At 44.0% G+C, this 15,493-nt stretch overlaps 1 protein-coding gene across 1 annotated transcript; it reads right to left on the reverse strand.

The window, feature by feature from the left end:
- Nucleotides 1-992: 992 nt before the first annotated feature.
- On the reverse strand, nt 993-3,019 carry LOC120841715. Its single transcript, XM_040212677.1, has 3 exons — nt 2,867-3,019; nt 2,089-2,207; nt 993-1,194 (listed from the first exon to the last, which is right to left on the reverse strand). The coding sequence occupies exons 1-3, from the start codon at nt 3,017-3,019 to the stop codon at nt 993-995; spliced, it is 474 nt and encodes a 157-aa protein (XP_040068611.1).
- Between the last annotated feature and the right edge of the window lie 12,474 nt (nt 3,020-15,493).

Genomic DNA, 15,493 nt, shown 5'->3' on the forward strand with positions numbered 1-15,493 from the left:
GAAAATACAAATAGATTTTTAGCCGCAAGTGCACTTTCAAATCAAGGCTTCTTTATCCTGCAGCGGACATTGGTCGAAGTGATAAAACTTGCGCAAGACGTTCATCCAGCGCGCTAGCAGCTGAATGTGCCTCTATACTTCGTTTCAGCTTCCGTGCGACCGAAGTGGACGGTTCCCACACTGCGCGAGCCAAGCTGCGAGTCGGGAACGCACAGAGCATCGGGCTCGTGCCTGAGCTTTGACTTTGACCAAAACTAAACTGCTTTTTTTTTTTTTTTTTATGGAGCTGACGTTGACGATATTCCGGCATCTTGTACAAGATACCGGGGTACCTTGCAAAATAATTGATAGAAAGGCTGTAAAATGTTCTCTCAAATATATATTTTGGACAGTTTTCGCGAGCGTTTTGTATTTTCTTGAAATTCTGGCGAAGGTGTTTAACCCTTTGAATCAATGGCATTTGGTAGTGAGAAAAGACATACACAGAAGCTGCGCGAACACAAGCGTCAAATCACCTTTTATAACTGGCACCTCACGCTTGCACCGCTTACATTATTTTTATTAGCTGTCCCGGTGTAAATTGATTTGCGACAAATAGGCGGATGGTAGCGCGTCGCGGCTCAGGGCACGTGGAGCGTAAGCTCGCGGCTCGGAATACTGGGTTCAGCCCCAGCCCCCTGGCCTTTTTTATCTGGATGAGCAATGTACCGTCACACGTTTGTATAATTAGTGATCTCTACACCGTGTTAATTCTAAGAAGCCTAGGCTAGCAGTTGTGCTGCACTGACTCAATTTCTCGTCTACTCCGTGAACCACTGTCGCTATAACGTAGACAGACTTCACTATGTATAAACACTCTGTACAAAATAGCTTTGCTTTGCATTGATGTTGAACAATAGAATGCGACAATGAACTGCAGGTTACCTTGGGAGGGATTTTTTTGTAGAGTTTTAAATATAGCATCGAATAAGAAAATTGTAACATATTGCCACTTACGTGGTATATGTGCACAGGTCGTAGTACAGCCACTCGATGATACGATGCCGAAGTGGATCAAGAATGCTGCCCTTGGTCAGGGTAACCAGCCTAGCTCGAATGTCAACAGGACTTCCGGTAGCCGGTGTAATTGCTGTGGTCACCGCCGTCAGGACACCTGACGACGGTGCTACTGGCTCCACGACAGCAGTGCAGGTCCTAGAATAAAACAGAGATTTTCCTTTTTGTTTAAACATGTTGAGTTTCCAAATAAACTGAGGGCAACGCGTGATGCAGTGTCCCAAACTCATTTGTTGCCGCCAAATTGGTAAATTTTAGAGCAGGTGAGAGATCAAAAATTAAAATATATTAGACTCAACCATGCTTCTATTGAATGGTTTACATATTTTACTCTTCAGGATTAGCAGCCCGGGAAAACCGGAGCACTAAATTTCTTTGCAGTCGGTTTTGCTGTAATTTAGAGGCAAACATAAACAGCTCGTCGCCTAGGCAAACATTTCTGAACATAAATTTAAACCAATTTTTGTGGCTAAAATGAGGCATGGGAAGGAAAATATTTATATCTAAACTTTGCACCATTAATATTATTATAATCGGGTTATATTGCTGTTTTCACAGCAAAGATCTCCGACGTCAAATGTTTTGGCGATACGAGTTGAGGGTCTAGTAACTTCAGAAGTGCTTTCGTATCAAGTTGAGACAACCAGTCAAAAACGTTTTTTGATCAAATTTCCGTTTTAAATCTCGGGATGTGCATTAAAAAGAATAAAAACGCCTCGATCTTTCTAAATGTAGTGCTGCTTAGTTTTACATTTATATGGAGGAAATGCGGAGGGATTACAGAATATAAACTAACATAAAACACTTAATTACGCGGAATATTAAAGGAAAAATGAAATTCCTACCTATAACTGTAATATTTTATTAAAAGACATTAATATAAGTTTTAAGCACACTTAGGTGCTCTCAATATATATCAGCAGTTCTAAATTCCATCAACACTTATATCAGGCAGCTTCAGCACATAAATTAGTATATTGGGTGAACTAGCCAAGAAACCAAATTTTCTACATGAAACAACAACAAACTTACTTGTCATTGAAATTCCCCGCTTGAGTCACCATACATTGAGGATAAATGATCTTGGATTTATCATCCAGAATCCTGTTGTCCTCAATGTCCACATACTCGTCGAAGTCTTTGTCCTTAATCTGAATTGAGAAGGGAATTGCATATTGTAAAATAAAAGCTTGAAATTTACCCGGAGTTTGTGCGCAATAGTACATCGCGTTTGCCGAAAGGTCAAAGAAAGTCTGCTGGTTTGAAAATGAATTCCGTTATTTACAACTTCGACAGTAAACTAGAAATATTGGAGCATCTGTGGGGATACCTAAAAGACGCAACTAATGTGTCCTATTGTAAACTACAGTGTGGGCGTTGCCTTAATGTGCATGCCATGGAATTTCAGGATGTCTCTTATACTATGTGCAGAAGTGAACTGAATAGGGCTTACTTTGCCACAAATATTATCCACGTTGGTCTATTTATTTATTTTTTAGTATTCGCTTTGGAGCTATCCCAAAAAATCTATCCTTCACTTCGACGGGTTTCTGCATTATATTTTACATATTGATATCTCGCAAAATATGCAGGATGCGCTCTATTAATCTGTGTTGACTGAAGTTTGTCGAAGCTGTTCCTTGTCTACGATCAGCCACATTTAAGCACGAAAGTGGCAGTAGAAGTAAGAATTAGGCTGACCGCGCTAAAAGCTGGAACCAGGCGTGAAAACAAACAAACGCAATTAAGGTGAGAAACAAACGGTGTAATATCTTCAAACATAATGCGCTCAAGCCTGTCGGCAACTTACCTGCAGAATGGTGTCGTCTCTGATGTCATTGAAATCCGGGTGAGCTTTCAAAACTATCTTTAAATCAGCGAGCTTCAAGCTTCCGGGAACTAGAACCTTTTTAGCAGACAGGCGACAGAAAGTCAGGCACGTGATTGTCTCGTCAGCTAACATTTTTCCGTTTACAAGAGCAAAATGTGAAGCCACCAGACCAAGAGTTTAAGACTGCCGCCAGAGCAACGTGTCGGAGAAGCGAGACGCTGTCCCTGCAAGCAATGCTTCTTCTTTGGTAGATACTGGTCGTGGTTCGTTCCTACGGTTTGGCCCTTCTAATTAGTCTTCCTCCTTACACAAACAACCGCTCTCTCCCTTTAGAGGGGGGAAAAGAAGCTTCCAAGATGGTAAACGAAGCCGTATGCGTGGCTCTCAGAGGATGTGGCTAGAACGCTGGAGCGCCTGTCCCCATTCCCGTTCGCACCCCGTAAAAAAAAAAAAAGAAAAAAAAATATAAATGTATACCCTTGCTTCTCGCAGGGCCAGACCTCTTGGGAGAACTAACAGAGGCAAGGACAAAAAGGGACTTTTTCAGCAGATCTTGGCTCGTGTTTTGCTTTTGCATGGCTCTTTTTTTAAGGGGAGGGGGAGGGGAAGGGGTCACTGCGTGACCTTAGTCTTTAGAACGTACGAGCACACGTGCATCCATAGGCAATGGACAAACTGTGGGACAGATGTATGCATCAAGATGGGTGCCTCAGACCACCCTGAACACGCTCTTTGGCCGGTAGTACGTTACGAATTGAAGCAGTTTGATCTTCGTAGACGGAGCACAGTTTGCAATCAGGCAATTACAGTTCAAATTGTTTGCACGTTCAGCAACACCAGCCTGAAGGAAGGGGAGCGTGGCAGTAAAAGGCGGCTTCCGACAGATTCCAAAAACATGCTCCCGAGCGCTTCGGGCACCGGCGAGTGACAAAAGGAACCCCCGCCCCTCGCTCTTCCCTAAATGGACGAAGGAAGGCGGAGGGGGACATTATTGTGACGCTTCCCGCGTTGTACACAGATGTTTCGGACTATTTCTGCAAAACGAAAAGAACGAGTGTGAGCCGGCCGGCTGTAAAGGTGCGTTTATACTCCAACGTCGGCGAACCTAATGTTCGCCGGCGCAAAACTATGTTCGTCGTCCACTTCGCCACGCTGCGTCACTCTGCGGAAGGAATTGTCAACAGTGTCTATAGTCCGGCGCAGTCTAGCGTGCCTCGACGCGCTCGTCCTTGCTACGCATGCGCGTCGTCATGGCAACCAGGGCAATCGCGTTACCATTTCCGGTTCCTCGTTTTGTCGCCGTTCGAAGCGAGCCCGCGAGTCCTTGTTCCTCTTGTTTAGATCTGCTGTCAACATGAACGTAGACGCTCAAACAAAGAAAAAAGAAAATAGCAGCTGTGCTCCTGTGGCGTCGAATACAGCGCCGGAGGAGGCGTACGATGTATGTGCGCGACATCTTCGACAAGCGGGGTTGGGAAGAGGGATCACAGAGCGGGAAGCCCAAATGCTGAAAGCTTATGTATGTGCGTGTATGTTTTTGTAGGGTTCGGTGTGTGTGTGCAGAAAATACTCTTCCAGAACACTAGCGGCGGCGTTCCTTTTCATCACCGGCGCCGCCACCACCGTACCATCGCTTCCCCCCCTCAACACGCAGACATACGCGCCTACACAATACCCACCCTCGCCGTCGTAAACCATCTGTATGAACGAGTGCGTGCATCCCCAATATGGGTAAAGGGATTCCCCCGAGGGGTGCTTTTCCTAAACTATTTCTCGCAAACCACCGCAAAAGACGGGGACTTTTTTCTTTCTTTTTTTTCAGTCGTACGCATTGGGAGTGGGCAATTTAAAACTCTGTCCGTCTTTTGTCCAAACCCGTCGCAACGTTTTCATTCTTTTTAAACTTTGTCACATGGTGTTGTTTACTGCTGCTTGTCAGTTTTGTTTTCCGCCCTTCCGCGCGGGTTTAGTCGTCCGACTAAAAATAGCAGCAAAAATAATATAAAAGATGCTTAGAGCATTGATTATCGGTTCCGTAATAAACATATATGTAGCAGTGACAAGCGAGCTGCCATGCCGCGCATTTCGTGGGCTATTCATACTGGGCCAAAATAAAGCGGGCCTCAGCGGGCCGGTGAAAATGAGTGCCGGGCCGGGCCGGGCCGGGCCGGCTGTCTGAAATATATAGCGGACCGCGGGCTGGTCCGCACCCAAGAGACAGCGGGCCGGGCTGAGACGGGCTTCTAAATATCGGCCCGTACAGACCTCTCGTACTCACAACTTCACTCGCGTAAGATAAGATATAATTTAATTCATTTCGGCGAGTTCTACAGGCGGAGGAGACATGGACATGCAAAGTGTCAACTTATCGCTCTTCATGCCGCAGATTGTGGTCACCGGACGCCCATCCGTTCTCCTTCCTGAGCTTGTCCCGGTAATCAATGCAGCCAAGATCGTAAAGGCTAGGGCGACTTCTGACTGCGTCAATAAGACGCTCGGCATCACTTGTTGGCAAGTCCGTTTCGCTACCGCTCTGGCTCATCTGGCTACCGCCGTGCGCCATTTTGATTTCTCCCTACCCGTCGCTCGAGCAAAGGTTTCTGGGTAACGACCGTCGCCAGCCGACGCCGAGATTCGAGCAGGGCCTACCTCGGCGAAACCTTCGCCGACGGTCGCCGAGGCGCGCTACGTTGCGTTAAGTTCGACTGTCGTCGGAGTATAGACGCTCCCTTTGCAGCAACGTAACGCAACGAGGTCGGGCGCGTGCGCCCGTCGACGTTACGTTGGAGTATAAACGCACCTTAAGGGTGCCGTAAAGCCGACCGAAAAAGGAACAAAGGAAACAAAGACTGCGGGGAGGCCCTCGCTACGACTATAAGCCCCAATAGCAGTAAAAAAGAGTATCACGTGACCCGCCCGTTGGGCGCGGCGACACGTGCAGCTTGGGGTCACGTGATGCTCACTCGACGCTTGATTGGCTTGGACGTCTCGTAGCATCCACGCCGGTCTGTTCCTTGGATGGAGCCTTAGCGCTTTTAACGTCATCCCCCTTTCACAGCCTGTTACCTCTTTTCCTTTGCATGTTTCTTTTTTCTTTTTACGTTTGAATATTTGGTGTATACTGTTTTTAAAAGGTCGATGCCGTCCCCTTTGATGCCTTGTACATATGTCACCCGGTGACGTGCATAATTAGAAAAGAAAACCTGCACTGCCTACACGAAATCGGTAAGGTGGAGGCTGTTAACGCATCAAGGTGAGCGTGATGATGAAGGAAAGGGATTCGGGAAAAACTGTCTTTGCTGCGGTGACGTGAAGACCGTCGGCCGCGTCGGGCGCAACTCACGCTGTAGCAATGCGCGTCTCAAGGTAGTGAGCGCGGTGAGTCAAGGTGTGGCCTCTTTATGACGCAGAGACCGTAACAGTACACAGCGCCAGAAGATGGAGGAACAGCGTGTGCACTTCCATTGCCCAAGATGAGAGTTCTTCGCAGCGAGATTTCTTACAGCTCTTCCTCCTTTTGCGGGATGTCCTCAGCTGCGAGGGGGGCTTAAGGTGCTTTGCAACATCGATGGGTGCCCAAAAATGTACGCAAGTGTTGATTCCTACAAGAAACATGTTTATCGGAACCACAGGCACGTTATAGGGGATGTGGAAACAACACTGCCGGAGGAGGCACCTGATCATTTGAATGAACCAAACCCTGATGAAGTCATGCGCCACGAAAGAGGAAACGAATCTTTCGGGATGTGGTGGTACAAATATGCACAACCTGTTTTTAGGCGGTCCAGAATTTTAACGGGAGGAAACTTGCGTTAGGACACTTTTAATTTTGCAATGAGCCTGCTTGACATGGCGGACACTAGGAACGAGCTTGTTTGTGCAAATAAGCGGATAATTATCATACAGTTCTTAATTAACATTTTAATTAGTAACAGTAGACATATATTTCTAAGCGAAAAATTGCTTGGCATCATCAAAAACCAGTAAATCCGTAAATTTCATAAATATCTAGGGCATCTATGTAGCGTAATGCTGTGCGCAAGCTGTTACTTGTGGAACGGGCGGAACGCTGGTGGAGCTATAAAAAGGGGGTGATGACAAACTTAAAAAAAGCGTTGGCGTGCCGCTTTTTGACATATTTACGGGACCCAGAAAGCGACGCACATGCATCCAATCTTTCTAGAATTTACAGACTTCGTAGTTTTCGATTATTCCAAGCAACATTCTAATTAGAACTATATGCATATCGTGACTAATTAGACATACGGTCGAATCTCGTTAATTCAAACTCGAGGGGTACTGAAAATTTGTTTGAATAAAGCAAAGTTTGAATTACCTGGAGTTTCCTCCCATGAAGACGCATAGGATGGGACCTGCATGCTAGTTTGAATTATCTGCAAGTTTTAATTAAGAAATTTTAAATTAATGAGATTCGACTGCATATCTTAATTTTCCGCCTAATTGCACGAGTAACCTCGTTCGTAGAGGCCTTCAAGAGAAATAAACTAATGGGAACATTAAAGTCTCCTAACGCAAGTTTTCTTTACTGAGAATGCTGGATCTTTAAAAACCACCCATACATCGCGTTATGCAATGCCATGTTAGAGATGAGTTAATGTATTACTGCTGATGGCAGCGAGCTGCTATCTGAGTAAGAAGATAGTATAGTTAACTAATCTCTAATTCCTCATTTCTTACTTTAAAGGGGCACTAAGAGGGTTCTGCAAACCGTCTTTACATGGTCACAACTAATTCTGTGGGCCCTAAGCATCCTGAAAATCCAAAAATTACCGTCATGAGCCGCCTTTTTCTCTAATAAAAATATGATCAAAAACATTTTTTTTTGCGAATATTGCAGTATTCGAGCCATTGCCGAACATGGCCGAACGACGAACGGCACACGTCGGCCAACCGCGAGCAATGGTTTGCTGCGTGGAGTGTTCCGCACGCGCGCTGCCTCTCGGATCGTTTTAGCTCCTTCCACAGTTGTTGCCTCAGCTGCGCCGTCGTAAATACCTAATGTCGAATCGTGGGTGTTGGAAATACTACAAAACGTAATCGCGTCCCAGAGATGATAACAAATCGCAGAATGTATGTTATGTGAACATGTGATCGAAGCAAAAAAGGATTTCGCGAGCATCGTAAGCGCACGCTCCGGGAAGCTGCAGGCGAGCGCACACATCCCTACCTCGGAAGAATGCAAAGGAAAATATAGCTCGCGCGTATTTCTATCGTCACGGGCTCAATAAGCGCCTTTGCCATCTTAAACTTGCAGTGCATATTATTGGGCGGCTACTAGATTGTATGTGAGCACAAATACACGTCATCAAACACCTATTACGCGCCCTTTAAAAGGTGTGCGCACTGCTGACACGATTATGCTCAAACTGTACTTGCTGCAAGAAGTTTGTCAATAAAAAGGTATCTAAGAAACATTTCATTTCATTTCATTTATTTACCTCAAGGGCGTCTTTGAGGACGCATTACATGAGGGGGGTAGGTGGTACATGCATTTGTAACAACATAGTAACACAATTTTCCAAACACAATCATTGGTATAACAAAATCATCGCAATCAGCCCAGCACAGTTTACAAAAAGGAAATCACATTGTACGTACACAACTGCAATTTTGAACTGGACGTAACTATGTATAAAACAACAATTTCAATATGGATAAACGGAAAGCGACTATGAAAACAACGAACAAGCATGTACGTGTACTATTCATGCCACAGGCGCTCGCACATTGTTTTAAATTCAACGGGATTTGTGTTAGTAACCATCTCGTCTGGCAAGTTATTCCATTCAGTAATCGATAATATTAAGGGTGAAAACAGGAAGGAATTAGTGTGTGACTGGTATTGCTGCACCTTACAGGAATTATCGGTTCGAGGAGAAATATAATGTGTGGAATGACAATAGGTGTTTTTAAAGCGCGAGTTGCTGTAGTATAAGTCATGAAAGTAACATATGCGGTAAATATTGCGCCGGGTAGACAATGGAGTGAGACCCAAATTTGTTTTTAAAGCTGAGACACTAGTTTGAGGCGAAAAGTCGTTTGATATGAACCGGGCTGCTTTGCTTTGGACAGATTCTAATTTCGAAGAAAGATAATTTTGATGCGGATGCCATATGATACTTGCATATTCTAGTTTAGGGAGAATGATTGTTTTATATGCTAGCAGTTTTGTTGAAGTGGGGGCCAGGGTGCGCCTTAAGAAACCTAGAGATTTAAAGGAGTTGGTGACTAAGTTATCGATGTGTTGTTTCCATGAGAGAGTTTCAGAGATGTTTACTCCTAAGTATTTGTATTGTGGAACACATTCAAGTTGCTGCATGAGTAATGTATATTGGCTGTATGATTTGTTTGAATTCGTAGTAACGGTCATTTGTTTACATTTGTCGGGGTTAACCGTCATCTGCCATTTTGAGCACCAGGAAGATATAGCATCAAGGCCATTTTGGAGGATGTTATGGTCTGTCGGGTCTAAGATTTTTCTATAAATAACACAATCATCTGCGAATAGGCGGATAGTTGAGGTAATCGAAGAGGGAAGATCGTTGATATAAATGAGAAAAAGAAGGGGGCCGAGAACGCTACCTTGGGGGACGCCTGAAGATACTGGGACTGAGTTAGATGAAGAACCATTCACCGAAACTGACTGTTGTCTATTTGTTAGGAACGAAGCTATCCATTTTATTACCACAGGGTTAATCTGGAGGAGAGAAAGTTTTAGGAGTAGTCGTTGGTGGGGGACCGTATCGAATGCTTTGGCAAAGTCTATAAATATAACGTCTGTTTGTAGTGAGGAATGATTATTAAAATGAAGATCCGTGACAAACTCAAACAGTTGACTAGCACATGAGTGGCGCTTTCTAAAACCGTGCTGGTTGGGGAAACAAAAAGTTGCGTTGATCCAGGTATGAGATAATATTAGAATAAATAACCTGTTCCATAAGCTTACACGGCACACTGGTGAGTGAGATAGGTCTGTAATTTGATGGATTTGATTCGTTGCCTGATTTGAAAATGGGTTGAACTCGGGCGAATCGAGCGGGTACATCAGCAGAATTTAAACTTTGTTGAAAAAGAGCGCTGAGTATTTTTGATGCTGAGTGCTGTGTCATTTTTAGTAGTTTGGCCGAGATACCATCATTTCCAGGGGCGCTATTAGAAGACAGGTCTTGAATTGCCTTGTGGATTCCTTCCGAGATGAATAAGATTGGAGGCATGCATATTTCCTGCTGAGATAGAGAGTAAGATGGCAGTGGAAATATTTCACGTGTAAATACACTGGAAAAGAATGAATTTAACGAATTGGCCGTCTGGTCATCACTAAGTGCCTCCCCCTGGTCGTTTAGAAACGAAGGGCTATTCTTAGTTTCTTTTGGATTAACTATTTTCCAAAACTTCTTGGGGTCCGTGGAAAGAATGTTAGGGAGGGTGACGGAAAAAAATTTTAATTTTGCTTTTTTTACTTCGGATTTACACAACTTTGAATGAAAGCGATATGATGACCAGGCAGCGAAGTCGTCCAGTCTTTTTGCTTTTAAGAATAGTCTTTTCTTTTTGTTTAACATACGTTTTAGACTGTTGGTAAACCAAGGAGATGCAAGGTCAGATGGAATAGCAGTTTTTGGCACAAAAGTGTGAAGTAATTCTATGAAAATGTTTTTAATAAGGAGCCAGTTTTCACTTGCGGTTCTCTTGTCATGAGATGACATGTAATATCTTTCGAAGTTTAGTATGGCTGCCGTCATCCCATCGTTATTAGCACGCGAAAACACGAATATTTGCTTAGGAATATTCGCGGAGCGGTTAACCTTCTGTGAAGTTTGAATATGAATCAGAGCGTGGTCACTTATACTTTCCATAGTACTGATAGACGTTACACATTCTGGATTAGTGCTGAAAAATAAATCTAATATAGCATTATTACGGGTTGCTGTGGTTATCATCTGGTGAAGTCCAAACACACTGATTATCGAAAGGAACTCTGTACACTGACGAGAATTAGCATAGTTGGGAAAGGGCAGTAATGTAGACCAGTTTATTTCGGGATAGTTAAAATCGCCAGCAAGGAAACAGTGATCACTGGGAAAATTTTCGGTTACAGTCCCAATGACATGATATAATGATATATTGAATTCAGTTCGATTGACATGAGGCGGTCGGTAACAGACGCCGATTAAGACACTGCGGTAATCCAACTTGACGCGAATCCAAAGCACTTCAAGGTCAGATAAACATTCTATTTGGAAGCATGATACAGCTCTTTTGACCGCAATGATAACACCACCACCCCTGGCGAGGGTTCGGTCTTTCCGGAAAATAGCATATGATCGATTTAAGATGAGTTCGTCATTTGTTATATTAGGTGTCAACCAGGTTTCCGTGCCAAAAATGACGTCAGGCTCGCTACTGGACGTGATGTTTTCAAGTTCGTCTTGTTTTGATAAGATACTTCGAAAGTAAGCAACAATAAAAGAAAGATTGGCAGGAACAGTGCGATTTGTGGACTTGCGATTTACCCTTTGTCAGTCATTCCGCGCAGTGACATCCCGGCGCGTGCGAAGGGAAACAACAGAATCACTCGCCGAGTCATAAATGAATGACTGCGTACCAACGTTTAGTTTGTTATAAATAATTTTGTATTTCGTTCCGCTTTCTCTGAACTGTTCTGCAAATTCCCACAACTTCTGCCTCGCAGAGCGCACCTTATCAGAAAAATCTTCAGAGATTCGTATTGGGGGCGTTACATTTTTGAGCTTGAACGCATTGCGGAGAACTTCTTCTCGATCTCGAAAGCTAAGAAATTTTACAATGATCGGTCGCTTTGTTCCGGATCGTTTTTGTCCCAACCGATGGGCCCTTTCAATTTCTCCCGAACTGATTCCGAGCATTTCTTGTGCAAAGCCAGTAATGATGACTTTGGCATCATTCCACGTCTCGTTTTCCAGTTCAGGTAAGCCTTTGTATATTAATTTATTTCGCCTCATTCGGTTTTCTAAGTCGTCAACGACCGTATTCATTTCAGTCAGGTGATCACGAAAGGATATCGAGTCGCACTTAATGCTGTTTACTGTTGTTTCAATCGCGCTTAAGTTTTCCTGAATTTTCGGGATTTCTTTTACTTGGCCTTCTACTTTTGAGATTCGGGTTCCGAGAGCAGCAATGCCACTGTTGATTTGATCCAATTTTATGGAGGTTTCTTGCTGATTTTTGTTGGTTGCTGCAATCAATGCTTCGATCGCGTGCTGTAGGTTATCAATCTTTTCTGCATTTGTAGGTCCGGGATTTGTCTCAACATCTCCGGCAGAGGCCAAAAGTATGAACATTACTGTAGCTATCATTAGCAGTCTCGCAAACCCAAACATGGTTCTGACAGGCAGGCGTAGCAACTTAACATGTTCAGGTGAGGTCGCTTTCTTCTTAGGTACAAAAGAACCTATACGTGCTCTGAAAGTAGCGATGTCGACACCCATCACAGCAGACAAACGAAAAAAACAAAAATGTAGTACAGAAACACTATTTGGGGATTCACAGCCACTTCAAGAGAAGGACACCGCGTACGGGAAGCTTTGCGCTCACCTGCAACGATATCGACGGTGTGAATAGTAGAGTGACAGGGCCGTGAATCCCGCGGTTTCCCTTGCGTCGCTTGTATTTGTAGATCCTGGAGTTCGGTCGGTGCTGGCGTGGGTGGGGCTTGGTTGGGTCACGAGGTTTGTCGTCGTGATTTGTCAAGCTGGTACCGGCGCTGTCATCCTCGGGAAGGGGCACGAGCTGCAACGATATCGACGGTGTGAATAGTAGAGTGACAGGGCCGTGAATCCCCATGTTGTTAGTAATCGATTTCACCGGCGTTTGCCGTTGCTCGATAGGAATAAAAAGGTGGATTAAAATGAATGAAAATTGGGGTTTCGTAAACATATTTTGTTTTTTTTCTATATCAGGTATCATAATCATTCTCTCCGATTATGCAATCCGCGAGGCGGCTGCCTTGCCGATTATGAGTTCCAAGGAAGGCTCACAATGTTTAACCGAATAAGGACGTAACAAAAAAAAAAGTCACACTCTGACAGTTGTTTCATCCAGTTATCTGTTATGTATCTGCAGAAGCGAATTCGGGTGTCCACACTACTGATCTTGCCTCCGCTTATACAACTTAGCATCTGAGTGTATTCTAGCTTCAGTTGCAGATAGCTTACTTCTTAGTATCTGTATCACGAGGAAAAGGAACCTTTTTTTTATAAAAAAGAGCTCTATAAAAGAGGATCTGGAGATGTTGTGTTTCTACAGAAACACAAATGTGATTGAGGTAACTTTCAATGAAAGTGTCGCTTGCCGGTTAAAATCGCCTGTGAATTGCATGCACACGTACGCCTCGGACAATAAATACAACACTTGGTCTAGTTTTTGCTGCTCCTGAGATTCCGGGACGCTGCACTATCTTTCTATTTGCAAAAAAGTTCGAATAACAACGTACAAACTTTGCATTCTAGCCCTAGTCTGGACCAAAACCTCTTGCTAGTAGATGCTCTAATAAGCACGCGTGGCTGTTGTAGCTCATATTGTCAGCAATGGCGATGCTAGTTTCACAATAATCCCTTCTTACGGAACGCGCTGTGCATGCTTTTATTTTTCATGACTAATGAAATTGAAAGTATGGACGACAGGGGACGGTTGGCAAGTTCGGTCGTCGGGGGCAGCACCAAAGAAAACAGAGATCCCAAGGGTTCCAGAAGCGATGTTTTCTTTTTGGCTATAGCTTTTCGTAATGCACTGTGGACCAAAGTCATAATGCGATACATCGACACGCCGTAGGCCAAATAACGCTAGGTTCTTTCACAACATATGTTCTTGATTGGTTTAAAACAATTTTCACGATAGAAAAATTCACAAAGTGAATTCGCGGACCAAAAAAATCGCAAAAGCATTCCGCTTGGGTACCTGATGAAAAATTGCAAAATAAATATGGAGCGTCTCACAAAGCAAATACTGATATTTAGTTTTTACTATTTAGTCGGAGAAATTTCGTATAGTCGGAGAAATTTCCTATGTACTGTGGAGGATTCCCACAACTGAATACCCAATTTTCACATGGTTTCCCGGATGCGTGTCCGCACTTAGCATTTCTGTCACGCAAGGGTTTATCAGGGACCCATTCTAATGTTAGTTACGCGTCTGTTGCAAGTTCACATATCACTATTGCGAATTATAAAAACAACGTGTAATCTTTCTAAAGTTTCGTAATGCAACCAGGGCAAGCGAGTTTGGAGGACGTTGGAGGACGATTTTCCCAGTTTCCCATAGTTGATGAGAAAGCACCACCAACATTTATTTTTAGGAGTTGGCCATAAGTTGTAGCAATGGAAGATTCCATACTATTTTCTCACAATTTTTTTTGTCGTAGTTGCGCATGGTTTAGTTTTTTTTTTCTTGAGATAACGCTCAGGAATGTCATGATCAACCAAATTTCACGGGTGTCCTCTTGTCACAACTATTGGCTTAGCGTAAACTGACCTAATTGAGAAATTGCTCTTCAGGCAGCTGGCCGTTTGAGGAATTGTCTGAAGACAAATCGGCACTTTGGTACTTTAGACCCATGTTACGGATAAAAAAAAACAGGATCAACCGCGTTCGGCTTTGGCTAGCAGACGGCGTTCGTAAAATGGCGTCAGCTGTTGCTGGCTTCACGCGGTGGTACCGTGCGTGCTTCTATTCATTCGGCGTTCGTTGCCATAGTGACGGCGAGAAAGGCAGACGAACTTTATGTTGCGGAAGAACGCTGCGGCGCAGCGATACCAGGTGCGTTCTAAGGCCCTTCCCGTATGCTTTTCAATGGGCGGAAGGCGAACAAAAAGAGTTCGAAATGAGGACCTAATGCAGAATGCTGCATTTCTCCAGCGTCTTATGATTTGACGAGCCTTGCTCGAAAAGCATGTTTTTTTGGCCATCCCGCGCCCTGATTTTTTATCCGTAACATGGGTCTAAAGTATCAAAGTGGCCATCACGTATAGAAGTTTTGCAGCAGCTGTGCATGGGCACCGCCATAACTGACCTTCAGTTTTTTTCCCCTTATTACGTTTACTTCACTTCATTATTACCACAGCAGGCCAGGTTATCGCCATCTTAGATTTTATTCTGCCTTTGTCCCCAGCACTGGCTTTTGTGGAGGCTCTTCCACACCAATTTCAGTGGGTCGGTATCTCGGTAAAACAAGAGAAGGTCAGCAATGGCGACTGTATTTTGGCGCGTGTATAAAGCGTCTATGGGCTCGAAATATTATAAAAATAGAAGATTCCTTCGAAACCAGCAAGAAAAGAAAACAAAACAAAAATACAAATGAATGTTTATGTTTCAACAAAAAGCGCAGGAGGGAGCAAAATTTAACCTATCAGTGGCGGCGCCTCTAAGATTGGCAGAGCATGGCTTGGTGAACGCAAGGTCGGTCATTTTTTACATATCCCGCGGCGTTTTAGCGACCCTCCAGGGATACCAACGAACCAGTTTTTTTTTGACGGCTTGAAAATTCTACTGGGGAACACAAAAGGGACGAGTACGGCAAGAGGAGAGGGCATAAGTCAAGGAGAGGAGGAG

Source organism: Ixodes scapularis, unplaced genomic scaffold (assembly GCF_016920785.2).
Source record: "Ixodes scapularis isolate PalLabHiFi unplaced genomic scaffold, ASM1692078v2 PGA_scaffold44__24_contigs__length_19508400, whole genome shotgun sequence".
In the NCBI taxonomy this organism is placed as follows: domain Eukaryota; kingdom Metazoa; phylum Arthropoda; class Arachnida; order Ixodida; family Ixodidae; genus Ixodes; species Ixodes scapularis.

Coding starts and splice junctions, on each gene's coding strand:
- LOC120841715 (XM_040212677.1), bottom strand. CDS start 3,019: ATGTTAGCTGACGAGACAATCACGTGCCTGACTTTCTGTCGCCTGTCT. Junction 2,208..2,866: donor GAGACGACACCATTCTGCAG/GTAAGTTGCCGA, acceptor TTCTCAATTCAG/ATTAAGGACAAAGACTTCGA. Junction 1,195..2,088: donor GCGGGGAATTTCAATGACAA/GTAAGTTTGTTG, acceptor GTTTTATTCTAG/GACCTGCACTGCTGTCGTGG.